The sequence below is a fragment of the Monocercomonoides exilis genome (genome assembly GCF_001643675.1).
Source record: "Monocercomonoides exilis strain PA203 chromosome Unknown scaffold23-1346700, whole genome shotgun sequence".
NCBI lineage: Eukaryota > Preaxostyla > Oxymonadida > Polymastigidae > Monocercomonoides > Monocercomonoides exilis.
The window spans coordinates 290,567-304,262 of record NW_027150568.1 but is presented as its reverse complement, the minus strand read 5'-3'; the positions used below and the strand labels follow the sequence as shown (position 1 = coordinate 304,262).

The window sequence follows — 13,696 nt, the reverse complement described above, 5'->3', positions numbered from 1 at the left end:
AGCTGTTTTTTATCAGATGATTTTTGATCAAGCCTTTATAGTTTCTGTTCAAAAAAGTTGAAATTCTTGTTCATTCCATGAACGGATGAAGAAAAAAGTTGGTGTAAAAAGTTGAAGAAATAAAATTAATTCGCAAAGAATAAAGCCAACCGCAATTAAAAAAGAAATCAAAATTAAACGTTTAATATGTAAAAGTTGAACATGAAAATATAAAATTGTATTTCTCAAAATTTCAATGTCAGCTTAATATGAAGTAAGTTAAAAACAAAACAAAGTTGATGAAAGCACTAGAAGTTTAGGGGGAAGGAGGGGGAGGTGAGAGTCTATTCCTGGCTTGCCATCTTCTCCATTTGTTTGACTTCTTTCATGGCCTGCAAAAGACGGAGCTTGCAGTGGCTTCTAACTTCGTTCTTTTGATCGGGCTGCTTGGCAATGGCGTTGTCGGCTGCTATCTGCGCTCTCAGAGACTGTGTGTACTGCTCAGGACTCACTAAGCCGAATTGGAGTGTTGTTTCCAGATTCTGAGGGAAAAAAAGAATAGAAAAAAAATGTTGGTGAAGAGGAAATAAAAAATCAACAATAAAAAATTAAATAAATAATAAAATAATAAAATAAAATAATCATAAATAAAATAAAATAATCATAAATAAAATAAAATAAATTTTCAAGCCTGCTGTCCAAGTGTCAGTCCTTCTATTCTGTCTTTCCAATCGCCTTTCTCGCCAGCTGGTGAGTGCTTCATCCAAAACTGTGCGTATTGTATCTCTATTTTGAATGTCTCATCTGATTTGATGTCTTCCGGTGGGAAAAGAGCTTCCAGCGTGTCCACACTCACCTTGTCCATATGCAGCGGATGTGCTTCAGAGGCAGCTGAGGCAGAAGCCGAGGCAGAGTCAGGGGCTGATGTGTAAGCGGTGCCTGCTCCTCTTCCTCTCCTGCCTCCACCACTGCTACTGCCAGTGCTGCTGCTGCTGCTGCCTGCAAACCCTCCATCCAGCTGCCTCTTCTTCCCCTTCGTCTTCGCATACAGCAAGTCCAACTGCTGATACAGCGCCTCCGAATCCGCACATATCTGCTCAGTGTCTGCATTCACCTCTTCTACAATCACAGCACTCGACGTCAGCACATGCTTTGTGAGGGCAAAGTATGGCACACGCACCCGAAGAGACACCTGAAGCCCGCAGACTGTTGTGGGCCCGTCCATCACACGTGTCACGGTGGTGAACTCGCTGTGGGAGGAGAGGCTGGAAAGCGTCAGATGGCACACGCCACTGAGGGAAATGGGAGATAGATAGATAGATAGATAGATAGATAGATAGACAGATAGACAGATATTAGAGGAGGAGAAAATAATAGTGAAGAGAAAATTAGGTGACGAATAGAAAAATAAAAATAATTATGTAAAATGTGATAAAATAAAAAGAATAATGAAAAATGTTATAAAAGAAAAAAAATTATAAAATAAAGTCGAAAAAAAGAATTTTAAGTCAAATTCAATAACATGTTCCGCACACAGCACCGACAGGCTTCCGAAGAATCCCTTTGAGCACATCTGAATGTCGAGCGAGGCGTCTGAGAGCTCCAAGCGGTTCTTCGGCCGCTCTCCCAGCGGAAACATTGCTGTCCACCCGATCTCCTTCCCTTCCTCTTTCACAGGCGTCAGCTTGAACGTTGGCGACACCGGGTCAGAAGAGGAATGGTGCGAGCTCTTTTTCGGCGCTTCCTTCGCATCGCCCTCAGCGCCGCCAGGGATTACGCGGAAGACCACGTCCTTCTTCAGAGAGAAGTTCTTGACGCGGTCTATCCGCAGCTCAAACGAGTTGTCAGGTATCTGTGTGAACACCAGCGGATGCACAAAGCGGCGGTTAGTGATGCGCGCGCGTGTCTTGTTGTCCAGCGACACATTCAGATTCACCCGCGCAATCGCTTCCCTCTCAAGATCAATGATCCGCTGGCACAGCTTGCTGACATCTCCAAACGAGCAGTCAGTCATCTGCATCTGGAGCTGCTGGTATGTTGCTACTTCTTTTTCAATAATGTTCAGAAGCAGCTGAGCTTTGCTTTTGTCGTACGATTTCGAAACAGACTTTGGGGCTTCTGGTGGATGATTCGCAGGACTTGATGGAGTAGTGAAAGATGAAGCAGCTTCTTCGGGTGCTGCAAGATTGGATGATGAAGTGGGTTTTGAAGATCTTTTTAAAGGAGGAGGTGGAGGTGAAGATGGAGAAGGACGATTACGAGGAGGAGGTGGTGGCGGGTTAGAAGAGGAAGGGGAAGAATCCATCGCTGCCTTCTTGAGTTCAGGATCACTCATTAGTTCTGCAAGCACATCGTCATCTGATTTTGGTGGAGGTTTGGTTGATGATATATTTGGAGGAGAAGATGGCTTTGGAGATTGATTTGGAGGTGTGGATTGAACTTTTGGTTGAGAAGATACACCCAAAAATTCTTCTGGTTTGCATGGAGGATTAGATGGGTCCCATGGTGATTCTTTGATCCTTTTGGCTTCTCTCAATAAGGAAACATTCGGTTTACCTTCAGATTTCAATTTTGCATAATAATCTTTATATGCCTGAATGGCAATTTCCTGATTCCATTTTTCTTCTTCTTCTCCATCAAGACCATCGAGCATTGCAAGCAGTTCAGGATCATCATCTGCAATGTTGCTTCCGTCATCATCTTTAAGTAAATCATCGATTTTAATTTCTTCCATAAGTTTTTCAGCTTTCAAATGTTCCTGGTTTTGTTCCTCTTGCTAGTTAATATTAAGCAATTGAATTCAAAAATAAAATTAAAAAAATACCTTCTCTGACATGTTAAGATATGGTTTTAAGAATGTTGATTTTATAACGCAACAATTTATACATAAAAGAGTTCAAATAAATAGATTTCAACATTAAAAAGAAAAGGTTATTTTAAAATAAATGATAACACTGTTTCAGACTTTGATGAAAGAATTATCTTTTTCCTAATGATCAAACCAATATTGAATATATTATTTCGAATCAGATGATATCTCAAGTGTGATAAAGATTCACTAATTTTATTGCACAAAAGGCGATAATTGCAAGTTAATTAGAATAAATAATCCCACAATATAGATTTATGTCAAAAAAGAACGAGGAAAAAAGTATTATTGGAGACTTTCCAAGAAAATTCGCATCTACCTGTTTGAAGCAATAGTTTTTAGTGTTGATTATCTTTTTTAATTAAATTGTTTTCTTATTATTCTGGGCTTTTCTGAACAATTTCAAAAAAAATGGAAAATCCCTTTCAGCAAAAACTGAGCGAGATAAAGCCCTTCTAAAATTTACGCATTGGCTTTCAAACCAAGAAACAATACCAGAGCTTGACATGCAAAAGCTATGGATGGGACTTTATAACGGCTTGATCTTTTTTATTATCAACTCTTTTTTTGTTTTTATTTTTTGTTCTTTTGAAATGTTTTTTTCATATTTTCTCAGATTATTGGGTGTGCGACATGCCCGAAAATCAAGAAATGTTAGCAAGAAATTTGTCAGATTTGATTTCTGTATCGCCCCAACCTCAAATTTGCATCATGTACATGAAGTCATTCTACTTCGTTTTGAATAGAGAATGGGAAAACATCGACAGACATAGGATAGATAAGTTTTTGAAGCTTATTCGCAGATTTTTCTTTAGTGGGTTGGATTATCTTTCATCGATCCATTGGGATCTGAGATATGTTGGCAAGTTTGCAAGGCAAATACTAAATGATAACTTGATCAATATGAAGGAAGAGGGAATTTTTGAGCCATATCATATTGTTACAACAGAATTCATGCAAACTCTCTGGAAAAAGAACCCTGATGTTTGTTGGTTTTTCACTTCTTTTATCCAATTTTTTTATAATTGCGCTGTATTTTTTTTTTTTTTTGAAATGTCATTTGATTAAAGATTCCATATCCAGCATTAAAGATGATAATAAAACCGTTTCTCGAACAGCTGGCCGAAGCTGGAAGGAAAGAAGATGCGAATAACATCTACGAGAGAATTATCCGTCCTCTTATATGGCCTGTGTCTGTCGCTGTTAAGGTGTGAAACGCATTCATATATTTCTGTTGATTGAAGATTTCTTTAATATTTATATATACATATATTTATGTATTAAATTGTATTTTGCTTATTCTGTGCATCACTTCTGCAATTATTATGCTTCTTCTTTATTCATCGTAAATGTTCATTATCTTCGCAAAATTGGCATCACATTACATTTTTTTTCTTCATTTGCACTGAATGTTTCAAAACCAATTTGTCTTTATCTTTTCTTTTTCCCTCTTTGTTTCTTTCCATTTATTCGTTAATAATTTGTTTGTTTGTTTATTTTTCTTTTTCGAAACTTTTTTTTTCAGATTTTGTTGTCCAAATGGAAAGATTGGCGTGTCTGTCTGTTTGTTGCGCGTTCTGTTGCGTGCAGCAGAGATGGAATAGACAGAATAAAGAATTATGATGACTTCAGTGAAGAAGAAGAGAAGAGAAAGAAGGAAGAGAAGAAAGAGAAAGAGAAGAAGAAGGAGAAGGAGAAGAAGGAAGAAAAGAAGGAGGAGAAAGAAGAGGAAGAAGAAGATGATGAAGATGAGGAAGAGGAGGAAGAAGAGGAGGAAGAAGATGACGACGACGAAGACGAAGAAGACGAAGAAGAAGAAGAAGAAGACAGCAAATCCAAAAGCAAGAAATCCAAATCCCAATCCTCAAAGAAATCTTCTTCTCATTCTTCTTCTTCTTCTTCCTCTTCCTCTTCTTCTCATCCTCCTTCTCCAAACTGCATCTTCGACTCAACCGATCCTTCTCTTCCGTCGCCTTTCCCATTCGACGTGCCTTTTCCTCTTCCCATCCCACCTGAACTGGATGCAGAAATAGCTGAGTTTATTCTCTCTAAAAGAGACCTCGACACAATCTCCAGCCAGTGCTTCTTCTTCATCAACTACAGGAACTTCGCTAAGATGCTCAAGTCCTACGCAACAAGAAGGTTTGATTGGGATTTATTTCATTTATTTTATTTTGATTATAACATTATATCTCTAACTTCATCATTCTTCTTCTTCTTCTTTTTCTTCTTCTTCTTTTTCTTCTTCTTCTTTTTCTTCTTCTTCTTCTTCTTTCTTCTCACTTCTCACTTCTCCTTTTTCTCTTCCTCCTCTTATCATCCCCACCAGCACAACCTCAGACTTTGCACGGAAGCTGCTGTATGACGGGTACAACCAAATCGTCTCTGTCATTGGCGAAGAGGTGTTTGTGGCAAAGGACCCCACCAGCATTAAGGAATCTGTTGATTCTGCCTCCAAAATCGCTAGCAAAGCCTCGCTTTATCTGGATGCGCGGAACAGGAAGAGGGCAGATCCAAAGGATTTGGGCAGAAAGAAAGCGAAACATGCAAAGATGATTGAAGAGAAAGAAGCAAAGCCGAGAAAAATGAGCCAAAATAAGATGCTGAAGTTCGTGATGAAGCAGATGCAAAAGAAAAAATCGAACAAAGCAGATGGACAGCAGAGCAAGGGACAAAAAAATAAAAAAGTTAACATGAAACGGATGAAACAAGAATAAATATATATTTGATGTTGCCATTCACTTCACTTTTCAACATTTTTATGAATCATAAAAAAATACTCATCTCACCAAATTTTTGAAAATTTGAATTATGTTTTCTATTAAGTTTTGCTTATGCAATGAAAAATAAAATGCAAACTTCAATATTTTTTGGCTTCGAAAATAAAAAAACTAATAATGGATGGAAAAGTGGAATATTGGGAGTGATCAATAATTTTTTATTAAAGATATTTTCCTTTTTAAAAAATGGCAAGCGCTTGGCTTGAAGGATTGATTGGATCAAGATTTTCTATTTTAACTCATAATCAAGTGAGATATGAAGGAACTTTGACTTCTGTTGATGTTGAATCATCTTATATTATTCTCAGCAAAGGTTTTCGATCCAAATTTATAAAAACGCTTCATTTTGTAATCCATTTATTTGTTGTATTATTATCTGTTTTACTGAAACTTATTGTTGTTTATTGACCATTTCTTATTCAAAGTTGTTAATTTTGGCACTGAAGGAAGAAAAACTGATGCTCCGGATGAAAAAAGTGATAAAATTGTTCCGGTAATGTCTTTTCATGCATCAGATATCGCACATATTGATGTCAGTCAAGAATCTGTTTGTTTTCTACACTGTAATTTGTTCTATTCATTTTTTATTACTATTTTTATGAACTATGTTTTCAGGAACCAAAGGATAAGCCAAAAGAAGATGGCGTACGACTTTGTTTTTTTATGTTCATTTTGTTTATTAAATATATTTGTTTCAGAGAGAAACCTTTGATAATGCAATGAGCCAGGTTTCAATATCCGGTATGTAATTTTTTTGAAAGTCAAGAAAATTTATGAGTGCATTCTTTTGGGAAATTGTATTTTTTAATTTAGGTGGAGGAAAAGGTGATTATCGTGATCGTGGAGATGGTTATTCAAGGGGAAGAGGAAGAGGAAGATCTGAATGGGACTACGAAAGATCAAAAGAAGGGCGTGATGATGATTACAGAGATGACAGCAGACGAGGAGGTTGGAATAGAAGAGGAGGACGAGAAGGAGGATGGGATCAGTCCAGAGATGGAGAAAGGAATGAGTGGGCAAGAGAGCGAAGAGGAGGAGGGTGGAGAGGAAGAGGAAGAGGATCTTGGGGCCAAAGAGATGGAGATTATTCTCATGCATCAGGGTCGAGATGGGAATCGTCTAATCCAAGGCCGTTTAATCGTCGTCCAGAAGACGACAAACCTTTTGATTTGGAAGAGTCTATGAAGCGTTTTGATAAGGAAAAGGAATACGAGGCGTTAAAATCAGAGGAAAAAGGGAAGAAGAAGAAAGACGTCAAAGCCGAAGACGGGAAGGAAGGCAAAGAGGACAACGAGGACAGCGATGACGATGAGGAGGATATTAAGCCCGCGTATTCCAAGGCCGAATCGTTCTTTGATCACCTCACACCGTCTGGAGAGCGTGACGGCCCTGGTTCGTTTGGGTCGGGTGCAGGAGGAAGAGGCCGTGGGTGGAGCAGACAGCACAACGTGGAGACTTTTGGAGAGATTGGCTGGAGAGGCGGGCCAGGTAGAGGGAGAGGGTACAGAAGAGGCGGAGGGTATGGCAGAGGAGGATATGGAAGACCTCGAGGATATTACCATCACACACAACATTATAATGAGTTTGCAGATGAAAAGCGGGATTCATCTTAGTTTGTTCACATCGTATTTCAGATGCTCTGATTGGGTGGGTTGGCAGCTTCACTTCTTTACAAGCATTTTTCTTTAATGGAAAATTTGCAATTTCCTCACTGAAATTGTTTTATTGCACACACAGACACTTGCCTTCCCTCGTTTAAACTGTTCTCAAATATCGTGTTGTTTCCTCTTTTTAAAAAAATAATTAATTGTGTTTTTTTTCAAAGAAACCAAAAAAAGGAAAAAAAATATTTAAAATGTTTCTTTTCTAAACATTTGCAGCTCTAAGATTGAATGAAGGGAAAAATCTTCGCTCAAAAAACTATTTTTGCACCGAACAGCTTATGATTGATAAGACACTTTGCAGGTATAAAATCAATCTGCTTTTGGAACGCGCTGAAATTTGATTATGTACAGAAGTTCAATTCCTGCTCCTCGTTTTTTCACAATCTAGAACATGCATTTCTTCTATTTTAAAAAGATAAAAATAAAAAAAAGCATTACCTTTGACGTAAATCCACGCTTCTTCATTTCTTCTCTAACGCTTTTTGGATTATTATCTGCCAAGAAAACAATATAGGCAACGCCTTGTTCAGACAGATAATCCTGAAAATGAAAGTTAAACGAAATAATCCTTAATCAATAAATTTTTTATTTACAGAAATGCAAACATCAAGAAGGTTGAGGACTTTCCAAGTAATTTCCATTCCATCTCTATGAAATGAATAAAAATTTGTAATTCTTCAAATTATACATGGAGCATACAACCCTCCCGCCCAAGTTGAGTAAATGCTTTCTGTTCCTCCGCAACCAACCTGACTTCCTTCCATTTCTTCTGTGTCAGTTGGCACATATGGAGGATTGAAAAGTAGCACATCTATTGAATGGTGCAATCTTCTTGAAAAAGGAGATAAAAGATCACATTGAATAAATTCGATGCTGTTCTAGGAAATTTAATACTTTTATTTTTAATTCAACACAAAAATAAACCTTGTTTAAAATAGACGTTTCTGTTGATGTTTCAAGTGCTTTCCTGTTGATATCGACAGCAAAACATTGAGAGCAAGAAGAAACATAACTGCGAAAAAAATTTATAATTACTCCGCTACCACATCCAATTTCCATACAGAATCTTGGAGATGAAGCAATTAACATCGGAAGTTCTTTTTCAATTGCATCTATCAAAAGAAAACTGTCTTCAGAAGGTGGATATACTGATGAATCTATTTTATCTGGATAAAGTGGAGTGGGTAAAAAATTTTTTGCTGATTCACTATTATGAGATAGTGCCATGTAAATGTCAATATTTTTTTTAAATTTAACTTTTAGATAAGAAATAAAATAACAAATTTATAGATTAATTAATTAGTTATGGGCAGAGAATTCAATAATCATACTTAAATTATCTTTGAACGTTATATATTTGAACATTTTCGTTTTTTCTGAAACGGTTTTCAAGGCATCATCGATTTTTGATTGTTCGAAGATATTATTCTGATTTCAAAATATATATTGCTCACACTTTCAATGGCGATAAATGTGGGCGAGGCTTCAAAACAAATTTTCGATGAAAAGTTTGAAATTATGAATCCCTCTCTTGCTGAAAAGCACGGCGCTGCTTATTTTGCAACAAAACAGTATATTGAATCATTTCAATGTTTTAAGCATATTTCTGCAATGATACCCTTGTCAGAATTTCATTCAAAAATGCTAAATGATTCAATAATACAATCTACGTTGGCTTCCTTTTCAAAAAAAGAAGTTATCGAACCAAGGTGATGCTAGCAATTATTATATTTATATTCTTTCAATATCTATTTTATTGTAAGATATGTCGATTCAAATCATGGAAGAGCCCTTTTTACAAAGGTTAAAATTAATAAAAATTCACGTATTCTCGATGAAAAACCACTTTCAATTTCAAGCATCAAAGAAACAGATGTATTTTATAAATAAAAATGTTTTTTTCATTTGATTTGAAATTTAATTCTTATAAATAAAATTAGAATGAAACTAATGTGTGCCATCATTGCCTCAAATTTGTTGGAACGCTTTCTGATCAGTGGGCAAAGGCTGCAAAAGCAAAGAATAGTTCATTTCCTTCAACAACGTTTTCTCCAGTATTTAAACAATGTGCACCAGAAGAAACGCAAGAAATAGGTTTGCTTCAACAGCAAGTTTTATGAAATGTTTATTGAACTGATAATTGTATTTATATCCTTCAAACTATTTGATTTAATTTTAATAAGAATGTCCATTTTGCAATGTGTTGTATTGCAGTGAAGAGTGCAGACAAGCTTCCTTTTCTCAATATCACAACATCTTATGCACAAGAACAAAACTCTCAAAGGAGAGCCTGAAACCTAAAGATGATACACAAAAACCGGCATCTGAGGAATTATTAGCTTCTTCAGCTGCTCCTGCACCATCTTCTCAACACTCTTCAACAAACACATCAGAACCCTCTTCGTCTTCTTCATCTTCTTCATCTTCGTCGTCTCTTCATACACTTCCCACTTCATCACTTGCGCTTTATCCAATGACATCTTCACAGATTGATTCACTTCACGCGTTTTTCAGAAAGGCCGACGGGATCCACTGCCTCGCTGCGCGTATTTGTGCGATGGTTTTGAACAGATACAGAGCCATTCTGCAGCAGCTCATCGTCGAAAAGAGGGAAACTGTTTCCATCCAGGACGCGCTGTATGCCTTTTCGATGCCGGCTCAGCGGGCGATGAAGCAGATGCTGTTTTTGGCGCAGATGCCGTTCAACATTTTTGTCACTCGGACTTTTCAGCATCCGCTTCTGTCTCAGACACAAACGGCTGCTGAACCCTCCAAACAGATTGGGGAGCCGGCAAAGAAAAAAGAAGGCAAAAAACAGAAAGAGGACAAACGCACAGAGGAAGAGAAAGAGTTTGATGAACTGTTTGAAATTGAGCATGAAGACGAAGAAGACGAAGAAGATGAAGAGGAAGAAAATGAAAGAGGAGAAGAGGAAAGCAATGGCTCTTCTTTGAAATCCACAGGCGGCTCGTCTGACGCTAGCAACATTCAGTCTGATGGCAGATGGATCAAAGCGGATGGGCCCCAGTCATTTTCTGTTGTTTCTGAATTGAATGGCCTGTTGAAGGATTGCTTCTCTTTTGAAAGTGAGGACATTTCGTCAGCAGAAGAAAAAGAAGTGCAAAAGTGGATGAACAGCTGTGTCAATTCGCTTTTCTATTTACCTTCTTCTTCTCATGTGTTATCTTCCTCATCTGAACCTTCTTCTATCCCTTCGTCATCTTCGTCATCTTCGTCATCAATGTCAAATTTCCTCCTATCTTTTCCTGCTCCTCACCCATCTTCACTCACTTTCGAGAAGATCCTCAGCGTAGCTGCGCTGAACTCTTCATGGATAGGCGTGTGGAATCCATTGGAAGTATACTGCAAAAATGCAGAGGAAGAGGTGAAAAGGAGCACAAAGCCTGATCAAAAGCGAGCTGCGGAAGGAGGCAAAAAGAAAGATAAGACTGGAAAGCATCAGAATTTGCAAGCAAGCGAAGCTCAGCTTTCTTCCTCAACAAAGTCGTGCGACGACTCGAAAGATGGGGCTCCGTATTATCCTTCGCAGTACAGTTCCATTCTTCCTCGTGACCTGATTCCGCGCGCTGTGGGGCTGGGGATATTCCTGCTGCATTCGAACGCGAACCACTCTTGCGAGCCGAATGCAGAGGCGGTTGTGTACAAGCAAGAAAAGGGGCATGATTCTGCAATGGTCCATTTGGTTGCTTTGAAGCAGATTCAGAGCGGAGAAGAAGTTAGAATTAGCTATCTAAGCGAAGATGAGCTTATGCTCCCTGTTGAAGAGAGGCAGAAGATTTTGAAAGAAGATTACGGATTTCTTTGCGACTGCCTGAGATGCAAAAGGGAACTAAAAAGGAAAAGGAATCATTGATATTCTTTTGAAAGTATTGCGCTACATTGTAGCACAGTTATGAACGCATTTTAATCCAATAACCAAATAACACAATAAATAGGGTTATTTTTATTTTTATCCTGATCTTTTTTTCAAAAAATAACTTTTTTTTCAATGAACTAACTTTACAAATTTTGAAATTTTGGTTGCTTGAGCATTCAAAATCACTTTAATAAAATTGAGCAATTTCTTTTTTTGTGAAAGAACGTGAAATATTACTATTTTCGTTAATTTTTCATCATTATTTATATCAACGAATGGTTATGAAAAAATGTTACATATGGCAAATTTTTTTTGTAAAGTTCCTCTACTTTAATTTTGTCCCACAAAAGATCATGAATGATCAAAAAATGATGATCATTCCGTTCCCATTATTGTTTTATTGGTTTTATATATTGTTATTTTCTGAGCTTATTATTGAAAAGCATTTCAAAATTCTGGTGATAACATACAGAACGTTAATAATATAATAGAATACGCTTTTGTTAGCTACTGCTTTCGAGCTATTTGAATCAAATGAATTGCATGTTTTTATTTCTGCATTTTCATTTCATCTATTCGAATATTCATTATAAATTTATTGATATTTACTAAGTTTTTATAATTTTCTTTTGCTGAAAGATAAAAAAATTGATTTGCTTTAAATCAAGAATTTTTTTTATAAAAAATGACAAAACAGGAAAGATTTATCAAAACAATGCTCGTTGCGTAAGAATAATATTCGAAAAGGAGGTGACATAAAGCAATTATTAATGAGATTTTTCAGAATAAATCACCATTTATTACAAACTCAAATAAATAAATAAATAAATAAATAAATAAATAAATAAATAAATAAATAAATAAATAAATAAATAAATAAATAAATAAATAAATAAATAAATAAATAAATAAATAAATAAATAAATAAATAAATAAATAAATAAATAAATAAATAAATAAATAAATAAATAAATAAATAAATAAATAAATAAATAAATAAATAAATAAATAAATAAATAAATAAATAAATAAATAAATAAATAAATAAATAAATAAATAAATAAATAAATAAATAAATAAATAAATTGAAAAAAGAAAAAAGAAAAAGCAATCTTTTCTCAAATTTGATTAAAACAGTTTCTTTCATACAAGTTTCTTTCATTTCAGCATGTGCCTTTTTCTTCTCCCTTTCGGTTAACACAGACGCATTATCAAAAGATATCCTGCTTCAATCCTTTCAAACTGAATGAAAAAAGCAGGTTTTCTCTGCTTGTAGACCTTTCTGAAACAAATGAAAATGTTGTATTTGTTTCACCATTAGGGCTGCCTGATGACGAAGTGCGGAAACTGAAAATGCTTCTTGTGGCCAGAACATACAATAGTCATCTCTTCGCTCAGCGCCTTCGTCTTCTTCAACTGGAGCAGCACACCGATCAACTTCACCATTCCGGAAGCGAAGAAGCAAAGATAAGAAGGCGGTTGGAGATCAGTTGTCATCATCTGAACATGCAATCAACTTCTTCGGATGTCATTGCGGTGGTGGCGTTTTTAACTTCAACAGCATCGATGGATAAAACGATATGCGGATTCGAATTGTGATGTCTGAGGCGGCTGGTGTGAATGTGCAGCACATGCCGCTTGCACTGCAGACGCTTATATGGATATGTTGCGGTGCTGCGTGCGGTGCTGTATGGGGGTGTTGTGTGTGCATACGATGTGGCGCTTTCAGCGATGCTTTCGGTTCCGTTGGTCGCCCCGCTTCCTTCGCTTGCAGCGTCGGTGGGCACGAAGTCGGGGAGCAAGCGGATCTTTGCGGCAGCAGATGTGAATGCGTTCCCTTCAATCTGCGATCTGTTTGACCCGTCGCTACAGATATGGTGATCGTCTCAATTGAAATATTTGGTGGTGAAGCTGGACGATGAAGTGATGTGGCGAGGGGTGGCAGTGTGTGAAGTGGTGGAAATTGTGGAGAAAGGGCTGTGGATGGAAGGGATGAGAATGGAGGATGTGGTTCTATCGCCAGCAACGATTGTGCTGGAGGAGCTGGAAGAGTGAGAAGAGGCAGAGGAAGGTGAAGGGAATGAGGAGAAAGGCGGCTATCAGAAAGCTCACAGAGAGTTTGGAAGGAATCAAAGAGAAACAGGGAAAGCTGGAAGAAGCGATGGCTCTGCTGGTTGTGGAGGTAATTGGGCTGAGTGAACTGAGGTTTGTGAAGGCGAGGGCGTGGATAGAGGCTGACAAGCAGCATTCAGTGGAACCTGAAGTGTTTTGAACTTCACCAGATAATGGCATTCAATGGGAGATTTCAGGAAAGCAGAAGAAGAAGAAGCAGACGGGTCTTTGGGTATAGCTTCAGATGGAAGTGAAGGAAGTATGAGGAACAGGTGGAAATATCAGTTGATCATTTGATAATAATTGAGGTAAAAGATAAACCCGATGAAGAAGTCTGGTGAAAAAAGTCGTTTGCTTAATGAGGAGTGATAAGAAGAAGAGGAGAAAGAGGAGGAAAATGGAGGAAAAATTGAGT

At 37.2% G+C, this 13,696-nt stretch overlaps 6 protein-coding genes across 6 annotated transcripts; 4 read left to right on the top strand and 2 right to left on the bottom strand.

Moving 5' to 3' along the window:
- Window positions 1-41: 41 nt before the first annotated feature.
- On the bottom strand, window positions 42-2,973 carry MONOS_805 (uncharacterized protein). Its single transcript, XM_067878428.1, has 4 exons — window positions 2,945-2,973; window positions 1,515-2,808; window positions 671-1,271; window positions 42-521 (listed from the first exon to the last, which is right to left on the bottom strand). The coding sequence occupies exons 2-4, from the start codon at window positions 2,711-2,713 to the stop codon at window positions 324-326; spliced, it is 1,998 nt and encodes a 665-aa protein (XP_067727128.1). The 5' UTR covers window positions 2,714-2,808; window positions 2,945-2,973; the 3' UTR covers window positions 42-323.
- Window positions 2,974-3,094: 121 nt separating this feature from the next.
- MONOS_806 (putative ribosomal RNA-processing protein 1) lies at window positions 3,095-5,673 on the top strand. The gene is made up of 6 exons (XM_067878439.1): window positions 3,095-3,169; window positions 3,278-3,385; window positions 3,465-3,832; window positions 3,919-4,056; window positions 4,374-4,990; window positions 5,178-5,673. The coding sequence occupies exons 1-6, from the start codon at window positions 3,106-3,108 to the stop codon at window positions 5,563-5,565; spliced, it is 1,683 nt and encodes a 560-aa protein (XP_067727127.1). The 5' UTR covers window positions 3,095-3,105; the 3' UTR covers window positions 5,566-5,673.
- Window positions 5,674-5,766: 93 nt separating this feature from the next.
- On the top strand, window positions 5,767-7,499 carry MONOS_807 (putative protein LSM14). The gene is made up of 5 exons (XM_067878450.1): window positions 5,767-5,941; window positions 6,054-6,175; window positions 6,244-6,273; window positions 6,327-6,369; window positions 6,442-7,499. The coding sequence occupies exons 1-5, from the start codon at window positions 5,815-5,817 to the stop codon at window positions 7,239-7,241; spliced, it is 1,122 nt and encodes a 373-aa protein (XP_067727126.1). The 5' UTR covers window positions 5,767-5,814; the 3' UTR covers window positions 7,242-7,499.
- A 102-nt stretch (window positions 7,500-7,601) lies between these two features.
- MONOS_808 (uncharacterized protein) lies at window positions 7,602-8,056 on the bottom strand (the record flags this gene model as incomplete). Its single annotated transcript, XM_067878460.1, has 4 exons — window positions 7,602-7,622; window positions 7,731-7,832; window positions 7,898-7,940; window positions 7,992-8,056. 4 exons carry the CDS (start codon window positions 8,054-8,056, stop codon window positions 7,602-7,604), a joined length of 231 nt encoding a protein of 76 aa, XP_067727125.1.
- A 661-nt stretch (window positions 8,057-8,717) lies between these two features.
- On the top strand, window positions 8,718-11,390 carry MONOS_809 (uncharacterized protein). The gene is made up of 4 exons (XM_067878471.1): window positions 8,718-9,001; window positions 9,056-9,167; window positions 9,233-9,386; window positions 9,476-11,390. The coding sequence occupies exons 1-4, from the start codon at window positions 8,754-8,756 to the stop codon at window positions 11,164-11,166; spliced, it is 2,205 nt and encodes a 734-aa protein (XP_067727124.1). The 5' UTR covers window positions 8,718-8,753; the 3' UTR covers window positions 11,167-11,390.
- Window positions 11,391-12,767: 1,377 nt separating this feature from the next.
- On the top strand, window positions 12,768-13,224 carry MONOS_810 (uncharacterized protein; the record flags this gene model as incomplete). Its single annotated transcript, XM_067878483.1, has 2 exons — window positions 12,768-13,022; window positions 13,081-13,224. 2 exons carry the CDS (start codon window positions 12,768-12,770, stop codon window positions 13,222-13,224), a joined length of 399 nt encoding a protein of 132 aa, XP_067727123.1.
- Window positions 13,225-13,696: the final 472 nt, after the last annotated feature.

Excerpts from the sequence above, each read along its gene's own strand:
- MONOS_805 (XM_067878428.1), bottom strand. The coding sequence starts at position 2,713 with ATGGAAGAAATTAAAATCGATGATTTACTTAAAGATGATGACGGAAGC. Across the intron at positions 1,272-1,514 it reads TTCGGAAGCCTGTCGGTGCT|TGGCGTGTGCCATCTGACGC; the intron begins GTGTGCGGAACA and ends CATTTCCCTCAG. Across the intron at positions 522-670 it reads GACTGACACTTGGACAGCAG|AATCTGGAAACAACACTCCA; the intron begins GCTTGAAAATTT and ends TTTTTCCCTCAG.
- MONOS_806 (XM_067878439.1), top strand. The coding sequence starts at position 3,106 with ATGTCAAAAAAGAACGAGGAAAAAAGTATTATTGGAGACTTTCCAAGA. Across the intron at positions 3,833-3,918 it reads TCTGGAAAAAGAACCCTGAT|ATTCCATATCCAGCATTAAA; the intron begins GTTTGTTGGTTT and ends ATTTGATTAAAG. Across the intron at positions 4,057-4,373 it reads CTGTGTCTGTCGCTGTTAAG|ATTTTGTTGTCCAAATGGAA; the intron begins GTGTGAAACGCA and ends TTTTTTTTTCAG.
- MONOS_807 (XM_067878450.1), top strand. The coding sequence starts at position 5,815 with ATGGCAAGCGCTTGGCTTGAAGGATTGATTGGATCAAGATTTTCTATT. Across the intron at positions 6,274-6,326 it reads ATAAGCCAAAAGAAGATGGC|AGAGAAACCTTTGATAATGC; the intron begins GTACGACTTTGT and ends TATTTGTTTCAG. Across the intron at positions 6,370-6,441 it reads GAGCCAGGTTTCAATATCCG|GTGGAGGAAAAGGTGATTAT; the intron begins GTATGTAATTTT and ends TTTTTAATTTAG.
- MONOS_809 (XM_067878471.1), top strand. The coding sequence starts at position 8,754 with ATGGCGATAAATGTGGGCGAGGCTTCAAAACAAATTTTCGATGAAAAG. Across the intron at positions 9,002-9,055 it reads AAAGAAGTTATCGAACCAAG|ATATGTCGATTCAAATCATG; the intron begins GTGATGCTAGCA and ends TTTTATTGTAAG. Across the intron at positions 9,168-9,232 it reads CAAGCATCAAAGAAACAGAT|AATGAAACTAATGTGTGCCA; the intron begins GTATTTTATAAA and ends AAATAAAATTAG.